Source organism: Echiichthys vipera (genome assembly GCF_963691815.1).
Source record: "Echiichthys vipera genome assembly, chromosome: X".
Lineage (NCBI taxonomy): Eukaryota > Metazoa > Chordata > Actinopteri > Perciformes > Trachinidae > Echiichthys > Echiichthys vipera.
Window position 1 is genome coordinate 13,562,056 of NC_139825.1, and position 10,000 is coordinate 13,572,055.

Here is a 10,000-nt window from a genome sequence, read left to right on the forward strand (position 1 = left end):
TTCATACACGAAAAAAAATGTCTTGATGACTTATTTGATGACAGAGTGTAAAAAGACACCAGAATTTCACTTTAAGTGAAAGTAGTAATACCACATTGTAGAAATACTCTGTTACAAGGAAAAGTCTTGCATCTAAAATTGTACTTAAGAGTCCAAAAGTACCGGTATTAGCATCAAAATGTACAAAAAGTAAAATTACTTATAATGCAGAATGGCCCATATCAGAACATTATATTATCAAATTATAGTTTTTGATGATTAATGTAAATATCACTTAAAGGTTTCAGCTGATAAAGGATGGCTAATTTGATTTACTTTATGTACTGCTGTGTCGCTGAATCTAAAACAAAATTGGTATTTCATCTGTTGATACTAAATTGTGCTAATAATTAATCTGAATCTGTAAAGTAACTAGTAAATAAAGTTACAAAATAAAAGTAGTGTAGTAGAAGTATAAAGTAGTCTCCTCTCATTATCTCATCTTCAACCGCTTTTCCGGGGTTGGGTCGCAGTATAACGTAGTGTAAAATGGAATTACTAAATTAAAGTAAAAGCAACTCAAAATTGTACGTAGGTACTGTATTTACGTTACTTTCCAATAGTGCTGTTTTATTTAATTAGTAATAATCTTTGGGCAGCATTTGACTTTTACTTTTTAGGGTTTTCACCGGAAGTTGCGCGCTGCTGTCGCTGTTTGGACACTTTTGGACAGCTGCTGCTCGTAGAGCCGGTGTGACTCTAACGGAGAAGGTTTCTGTCTGGATTAATTGATATAGTCCTGATCAATCAGCAGCAGCAGCAGCAGCAGCAGCATGAACAGCGCAGGTAAGAACCGACACACGCGACAGGGAACAAATGACACGTCACGAGTCACCAAACTGTCCGCAACAGCACCTCAGCTGCTGCAGGACCGCCAACGGACAGGCTGCAGACACGCACGCCCACCAGGGCCCTGCCACCACATTCAACTTCAACACGGCTTAATTAGCTTCTGAGGAGAAATTTAAACCCGGTTTACTGAATCTGAGCGCAGGATTTTTTTTAGACCCGGAGTGGTCTGAGGTGATCGCCCTTTATTTCTATAGCAATTAAGTTTTTACTGAAAGGAAGCAGCCTTAAAACCAACTGAAGACTATTAATGTGACTATTTATTTAGAATAAATAGAGTAAAAAAACAATAAGTTTATTGATTAAACTAAATTAATGTAATGCCTCTTTTATCTCTTCTTCCTTCAGTCCAGAAATATCTTTCACTCAAGCTCTCAGTATGAGTTTTTTTTAAAGGGATTTGTTGATTCATGTTATGGGTTTGCAGGTTTATCGATGGATCCATTATATTTAATCTGTGTAAATGTGATGGCACTGGATTAATTAGGGCCTTCTTCTGAAAGTGGAAAGTTTCTTTCTGCTTGGCAAAAATGCAACTTAAAGGGGCAGGTCTACAAGCATGATTTGTGACATCACAACTAGCCCAATATACTTTAAAAATAGTAATTAGTGCATACTTATTGTTGGGTCTCTGTAAATCATAAGTTAGTCATACAGTTTGGTCTTTACTCTATATGTAAACTTTTTTCATGACTGGGCACTGTAAATAAAATGTAATTGAATTAAATAAAGTTGCTGTTTTTTAATGTCAAATGAATCAGATTAAAAAAATATATACAGTAATTACTCACCATTACGCCAGCACAAGTAAACAAAAAGCAAACTATTTATGTTAGCATTGCATTTATATGTAACAGCGTTTTTGCAAGTGAGTGTAAAGAGACAGAATAGGAAATTGAATGAAAATAAAATGATGGCTTAATGTTGAATCAGCATTTTTTTGCCCTTTACCCCCCTTACTTTCTGACACTGGTCGAAGCAGAAGATGCCTTTTTTCTTTTTTTTTTGCAGAAAGAGACACACATTATTGTTCCAAGCAGATTATTGCTGTAAGTCTTAACACATGTCTGAGGGGATTGTTAAAGAAACCGTCTCATAGTTCAATATAAACCTGAATTTACGTTAAGAAAAACACACAGCCACAAAAAGCTGTAGGAACAACACATTTAGGCAAAAATGAACGGAAGTTAGAATCAATTGGAACGTCTTCTCTCATTCTCTCTCTCACTTATTTTTTATTTTACTATCTTCTCTTTTTCCTCTTCATCCCTGTTTTTCCTTTTCTACCTCCTCCTCCCTTTCTTCACCTCCTCTTTTACTCCCCTATCTCCTCCTCCCTGTCTCTATTTCCTTACTTTTTTATAATAATTATTATTCTATTTTTTTCTTTCCTACCCCTCCTCTCCCTCTTCAGGAGGCTGTCTGTTTTCCCTGTTTCCAGTCTTTGTGCTAAGCTAAGCTAACCAGCTCCAGCCTCATATTTACCGTGCAGACATGAGAGTGGTATCAATCCTCTCATCGAACTCTTAGCGAGAAGACAAACAAGTGTGTTTCCAAAACTGTTGAACAAATGCACATGCTCCGCCTCCACAGGTGTTTTCACTTATCATGAATTGTTTTTTGTTTATTCCAGCTATGCACCCCCCTCCTTCCGCCCCTGCGGCCAACATGTTTGGCAACGTGCCCGGCTATGAAGGCACCATGGCAGGAGGAGGTAAGAGTCCAACCCACAGCTCTTCACATGGTTTTAATGTTGCTGTAACTTAAAGTTTGTTGTTGTTGTTGCTGCAGGAGGTTACCTGCCCCCTCCTATGCCCATGGAACCTGTAGCCCCGCCCCAACCCGGCCCCGCACCTAACGATTGGAGGTAACACCTGACATCACCCGTCTCACCAGCCAATCACGGGATGTTGCTTTGTGGCTTGATGCATTCAGATCAAAGACTGTAGAAAACATAGATGTTGTCTTTGCGAGTCAACTATAGGTTTCCGTCGTGTCTTGATGGTAACCCTAGATTTGCAGAGACTCACTTCCCGACCACCTATATTAACCAACCATCTCACGAGACTTTCACAAATCTTTTGTTACCATCTAAGCATTAATATGAATTAAAAGTGTGAGTTATACAAAAAGTCACCCCCCCCGTTCAGTTGTCATTACGTACCAGTAAACATGTTCATTTCTGCTGTGAAGTTTGGTATTTTAACATGGGGGTCTATAGGGATTGACTCGTTTCTGGAGCCTCAAGTGGACATTTCAAGAACTGCAGCTTTTGGCACTTCTACGTTGGCTTACCGCTGGGTTCAGGGGATATTCTGGTTAGACTCATGATTTGATTCTGTGTGTGTGTGTGTTTGTGTTGTAGCATCCCCACTATGTCAGAGGATGTGGCTCGTGAGGCTTTCAAGGGCTTTGCATCGTCTCATTGCTGCTACAGTGGAAGTCCTGCCAACGACGGAGTCATCACCAACATGGAGCCGTACAACACTTACAGGGTGACGTGATGTTCCCACTCTTTATGATGCTGTTAAATATGTCTGTTGTGTTCATACCAGAGTATAATGAGGTTTACTCTACATCTAAAGGACGATATATGTCCACACAGAGACAGTCTGAAGAAACGTCTGATCGCAGTCTGACATCCCATCGCACAACGTCTATAGTCAGTGCCCTTTAAGGTAGGACGCTACAGGTTAATAGGGTAAAATAAATAAATAAATAATAATAATAGATGATTGCTCACATTAAGACGATTATTTTTTGTTTTACAAGTTTTCTGAAATGTTACAATTAAATATGCAAATTAAGCATAATTTTATGAAATATGTGCTAATTTGCATACATGTCCAGAACAGAAATGTGAACAGTGGATAAAACCAGGTTCATCATTCATCATTGTTATTATTTTGTTTTGTTTGTTAGAGTTTGGATACCTCTAACTCCATAAATACTGGTAACAGCCTTGAAAAACTATTTTTGCCATGTTTAATCAGACTATGAAATATAGATAGTAAAGGGACACAAATCCAAAAACACAGGTATTTAAAACAGGACAATAGTAAAACCACTAAAAAAAATAAATAGGGAAAATACTATTATTAAAACAATTTGCTGATAGTGATTAAAACATTTTTGTGATATGAAAAGCCATTAACCAAATGAGGAATGTAAAAGAAATATCATATCATATGAGGGGGATTAATTAAAAGAAGATCATGACAGTAGGTTTTATATAGATATTATTTTCTATGTAGAGATATACCCTAGAATAAAATGTAAGTGGTACTACTGAAGTTGAGATTTCTGTCTCAGAGGGAAAAAAAAACATTAAAAAAAAACAGCGTTTAAAGATAAAGTATTGTTAAATTCATATATTTTTGCAACACATTACAGGGTGAACATTTTTAACTAATAGATATCACCCTCAAACTTCCTAAGTTGATTTGTTACGTTAAGACATCATTTTTTTGTATCACCACTTTTCTGAAATGTCATGTTTAAATATGCAAATAATACATTATAAAAATCATCATTGGTGTATTTATGTGAAATCTACAGACTCAAACAGACAAAGTGAGGTACACTTAACACCTAAATGCGTATTTTGGTTGTTTTTTTCCACTATTCTGAAAAAAAAAGACGATTTTAAGGAAACAAAATAGCACAAAATCTTGTTGTTGCATGTAGTGTCTCGTCTAAATTATGTGGCTGATGACTCTCACATTACTGCAGTGTGACTCTCATGTGACATTAAAATGTGAACAAACCATATGGATGTAAATATGAGGAACTGATGAAGGGTCTTGATGCCTTTCGTATATTTTACATGCTTAGCGTCTGCGATTGAGTGTTGGGCTCTCAGCAGTGAGCCTGAGTGCATCCTGTGTAGATGTAACATTAGTTTTGGATCTACATTCATCTTAATACTTTTGCATGGAGTCAGTTAGTGAGCTTTGGCAAATTCCCCATTAACAGTTCCTGTTTGCAACATACCCATAGATGTACAAACAACCACTGGATAACTATGACACTGAAGAAACCTCAGAAATGTGATTTTTCTCATGCAGTTCTGGAGCTATTTTTCTGTGATTACTAAGCAGACTTATGGACATTTATTGGACATTATATCTTCTATCCTGATATAGGTAATTCCATATCTCGATAGCAATATATATCACGATATAGCAAGTTCTCTGATGATTTAATAAATAAATAGTCTATATGACATAACCACATGGTCAGGTTTATTTTTGTATACACCTGTGTGAATATAAAATGTAACAAATAGAATATTTTCTCATTTTATGTGCAACTTTAGGGAACATATAAACTATCTAACTAACTCCAAGTATTTCATGTCAGATTTTCTGAATATTTTTAGTTAGTTTGTGATTCTTATTATCAATTCAGACAACGCAACTGCATTAAAATATCTCAATATATGATTTATTAACTTACGGCGATAAATGATCATCATCAAGTTATTGACCAGCCCTATTTGGATATGCTTAAATCCTCGTGAAGTGAAAGTCTCACCGAGTCAAAAAAGATTGACTGTAACGTTCGTCTTCTGAATCTTTTTCTAAATCCAATTATTTTTATATAACAATTGCTGTTACTATTACTAATCGCTTTGTCTATTACTGTTTCTGTGAATGTTTTTCACGTTTGTTATAATGATGCTGGTATTGTTTCTATTTGTGACACTGTTGTCTCTGTCACCTGAAATGTTATTAACTCTGCACACGCAGAGTCTCTTGTTGAAGCGTGTTTTCTGCTCTTTAGTATCGACTGGAGACGTTCACTGAGTCCAGGTCAACTGAGTGGGCAACCAAACCTCATGAAGGTAAACAAACACATGGACATTTGTGCAACATGAACCTATTTCTGAGCTTTAAAGTCCAGTAATCGCTTCCTTAATGCTGTTTAAGTTTAATGAGTGTAAACCAGGTGGATGTGACGTCTCTCTTGTGTGATTGACAGGTGAGCCGGCTGACTTCTACACTCAGACTGCCCCCCGTCCCTGGGAGATCCAGGCCACGGCTCCCAGCCTCTTCACCAATCACACGGAGGAGATCCGCGTGCCCTACACGTCCTCCATCAAGGTGATTGGTTATTATTTAGCTGTGCGTCAAAGACCAGCTTGTTGTTATTCCTGTTTTCCCATCTTGAAGTCTGCGGATTCTTGATTAGATGCCTTGAATAAAGTCTGCGGTTAACACAGAATTGAATGTCTAAAAATCAGAAAAATGTGTTCCCCACTCTGAAAATACACGTGAACGTAACACCTAAAGTCGGAAAAAATGTTGTTGGCATGGCGGACGAAAAGTATATGTAAGAAACGTTTTATTATTATTATTATTTTTTTTTTTTATTATGTTGTAACCATTTCCCCACATTGGTAAAGTTATCTATCAGAATTAATCCTGATAACAAGTCAGGTAAAATCATATTTTAGTGGTTTTAGGGAATGTAGTGGCTCAGAAACAAGTCCGGGACAAAATCTTCTGTTAAATTTGTAAGCTGACAAAAAACTAATGTAATGTGAGTGCTTGTTTTTGTTTTGAGTTTTCCATTTTTGATTTAAGCACAAAATTTGATATTGAAAAACAGGTTGTTATCTGTTTTTTCATTTTGGTTTTGGATACAAATAAACAACAAATATTATTGGTTTTATTTAGAAAAATAGAACGATACACAGATTAAAATAGCATAAAGCTTCAGACTCCTGGAAACAGCTGTCAAGTTGTAACTGCTCAGTCAGTGCTGTTGCTATGGTTACCTTCTGATTTAGAAAGTGACCTCAACTATGTTGAAATTTAAACTGACAGCAAATCAGAGAGCAGGATTTTGATAAGGCACATTCTGTGAGTTTCAGTGTGAGTGTGACTCAAACAGACGTTAAAGTTATTTTTAACTCTGTGTGTGTGGGTGTGCGTGTGTGTGTGTGTTTGTGTTTAGGAGTGCAACAGCTGCCATTCCACAGGGGCGATGCCGTGTCTGGAGTGCCACGGAGATGGATATGTAAGAAAACTGTTGGTCAATTAATCAATTGAAGTAATACACGTAACAATTGTAGTTAACAGAACAAATTTAATGCGTATTTACAATCAAACACTGGCTTCTGTGAAGTCATCCATTGGTTTGTGGATTGTCGCTTTGAAACCTCAAGTTTTGACATTTGGCCGTGACCATATTTGGACGAGGTGACTCTTTGCGAAAGATGGAAACTTTCTATCGTCTAACACAAGACTATTCCCAGCAGTGAGCTCTGGGTGCTGGCGTTGTTCATCTGCATGTACTGTCCGCGCTGCAGTGACACAGAGAACAGTGAAAATAGGCAGTTTCCCTTAAATTACAAGCTGACGTTAGCTTTGTTACTGAATGCTGAACAAAACCTTTTAGGCGACCAAAATGTTACAGTTAACTTTAATGAAGTAAAAGCATACTATGAGAGAGAGAGTCAAAGTCTTAACACAGAAAGCACACCAAGGCAGGTTGAAGTGTGGCCTGCGTTGAGCTGCCAGATAACACCTGCGGCCAATCAGTAACAGAGTGTGTTACTGTGACTCCTGAAGAATTTCTTCCTGCTTAAAACTGACGAACATGTCTCCGGGCCGCAGAAAATAGTAGTTAAATGCACTGCTTGTGTGTTTTTGGCATAAGACGTTAACTCAGACAACACACAAAAACAAGTTGAGGGCTATTTTAAAGTGCACAGTTCCCTGGGAATGTATCACGAAGCCTCTGTCCTGTCGTTAGAATGTTGACCTGTCAATCACAAGGTAGCCCCGCCCTAAAGCATCCCCTGCTTTATGGACTATTTTATTTTAAGCGGGAACGTAATTTACAAACTGAACACCATGCTGTATTGAAGAAGACTTGAAACTAGTGTTTGAGACCATACATACATTCATTAGGAAAATGTTTACTGATGTAATAAATCAAGTAAGAAGTAGGGATATTTTTTTTGTGTGTGTGTGTGTGTGTGTGTGTGTGTGTGTGTGTGTATGTGTGTGTGTGTGTGTGTGTGTGTGTGTGTGTGTGTGTGTGTGTGTGTGTGTGTGTGTGTGTGTGTGTGTGTGTGTGTGTGTGTGTGTGTGTGTGTGTGTGTGTGTGTGTGTGTGTGTGTGTGTGTGTGTGTGTGTGTGTGTGTGTGTGTGTGTCTGTGTCTGTGTCTGTGTGTGTCTAGAAACCGTGCTGGGTTTGTAACGGCTCTGGGATGAAGAGTGATGAGAACTGCACTCGCTGTGATGCTACAGGCAGAGACAGGTACTAAAGGGGCAGTCAGGCAGTCCTGGTGCCAAAGGGCAGTGATTCCCAACCTTAAATCTAAGGCTACATACCCCCAGGCTCCCTTCTTTATTTCGTTTTTCTTATTCACACATATTTAAGAGGCTTGAATACAGAAACCTATCATAGATTTTCACATGAAAAATGTTTTTGATTTTGATAGTTTTCTCTTATGGTCTTATCAGATATATCTCAAGATACCTTGAGGGTATGGTAGAACAATGTATTATAAAAATAGAAAGGTCTACAAGAAGGAGTCAGCAGAGAGGTCTCACAGCAATCAAGGAGAATTTATTGAATCAAGGTCTGATACACTCATCACAGAGTTCCAAGGTTCACAATACCAAATTCCAACGTTTACACGCCCCATCAGGTTTTTCCAATACACACTCAGTACATTTACAATCAGTGGTGTCTTCTTGGTGTCCAGACGTCATCATGCCCAAATACAGTTCTATTGTTTTCTAAACAGAATATGCTTATCAGGCCTATGTCCCCAGTACACGGTGACCTCGGCCTGTTATTCACTTTCTCAATCATGTTTTCTTCCACAAGGGCCCCAAGCCTGTGTTGTAATCCTTAAGATTTATTTTCCTGTGAATCATGCATAGGAAGGCAGTTTGAATCCAATGCAGGGACTGGCGGACCCCGCCACTAAAAATTAAGAATACAAGAGGTAATTGCAGAATATAAATAGATTGAATGGATATTGCTGTGTGTTTAAAGGTGTACAGAGTGTAACAGTCGCGGGACGAAGGAGTGTGAAACCTGTCAAGGAAAGCGACAACTGCTGACCTACATCAAGCTCAAGGTGGAGTGGTGAGTACTGATACTACAACTGTTATAGAGGTTTCGGGAATACTAAAAGGAGATTTCAGCGGTCCTTGAGGAGGTTCTATGGGGCCTTAAAGTGGTTCAGGGGGTCCCAGAGGTCCCAGAGGTCCTTGATAATGTTCCATGGGTTTTTTTAAGGAATCATTGGGAAAGTTCAAATGGTCCATGAGGGTCTTGAAGAGTTTCTAGAGATCCATGAGGAGATTCCCTGAGATCACTGATACCTTGAGGCGGTTACAGTAGTACTAGAAGATATTACAGTGGTACATGAGATTCTGTCGCGACTTAAAAAGCTTCTAGGGTCGCTGGTGGTTCCAGAGGTCCTTGAGGAGGTTCTCTGATTCCCTAAAGATGTTTCTGTGGTCCTGTTCTGTGGAGTTGAGGGCATGGTGATGAGAGGGAGGCCCCGCCCACCGTGTGTGTGTGTGTGTGTGTGTGTGTGTGTGTGTGTGTGTGTGTGTGTGTGTGTGTGTGTATGTGTGTATGTGTGTGTGTGTGTGTGTGTGTGTGTGTGTGTGTGTGTGTGTGTGTGTGTGTGTGTGTGTGTGTGTGTAAATGTGTTCAAATATGTGTATCTGTTTAGGACCAACAATGTGGAGGACCACGTGGTGCAGCAGAACTCTGGTGTGAGTCCCGATGATCTTCGTTCAGTGAGCGGGAAGGAGCTGTTCAAGAACAACCAATACCTGGTACACACACACACACACACACACACACAAACACTATTTCAGCATAATTCATAATATACTGCAGGACATTAAGAGTTCTGTATGCTACTGTTTTATAAATCTTGCTCCTGCACGGTGGATTTTTGACCATTACCGCGTGTGTGTGTGTGTGTGTAGGGTCAGCTGCACGATTTGTGTTGGTTCCCTATCCCAATGCAGCCCTCTGATGTACATCATAAACAAAACATCCCATACAATATTCAGTGAATCACTTAAGGCTCAGTTGTCTTGGAGCTGAAAAAAAGGTCTTTGTTTGT

At 38.8% G+C, this 10,000-nt stretch overlaps 1 protein-coding gene across 1 annotated transcript in view; it reads left to right on the forward strand.

Moving 5' to 3' along the window:
• Positions 1–711: 711 nt before the first annotated feature.
• The window catches only part of LOC310965725 (protein SSUH2 homolog), a 15,272-nt gene continuing 5,983 nt past the window's right edge, over positions 712–10,000 (forward strand). The window contains exons 1-10 of the mRNA XM_083939470.1: positions 712–825; positions 2,522–2,602; positions 2,680–2,755; positions 3,254–3,383; positions 5,674–5,734; positions 5,872–5,993; positions 6,850–6,912; positions 8,081–8,160; positions 8,908–9,000; positions 9,599–9,704. Coding sequence (XP_083795596.1) covers positions 813–825; positions 2,522–2,602; positions 2,680–2,755; positions 3,254–3,383; positions 5,674–5,734; positions 5,872–5,993; positions 6,850–6,912; positions 8,081–8,160; positions 8,908–9,000; positions 9,599–9,704 — 825 coding nt within the window. The 5' untranslated portion in view covers positions 712–812. The remainder of the gene's footprint in view (positions 826–2,521; positions 2,603–2,679; positions 2,756–3,253; positions 3,384–5,673; positions 5,735–5,871; positions 5,994–6,849; positions 6,913–8,080; positions 8,161–8,907; positions 9,001–9,598; positions 9,705–10,000) is intronic.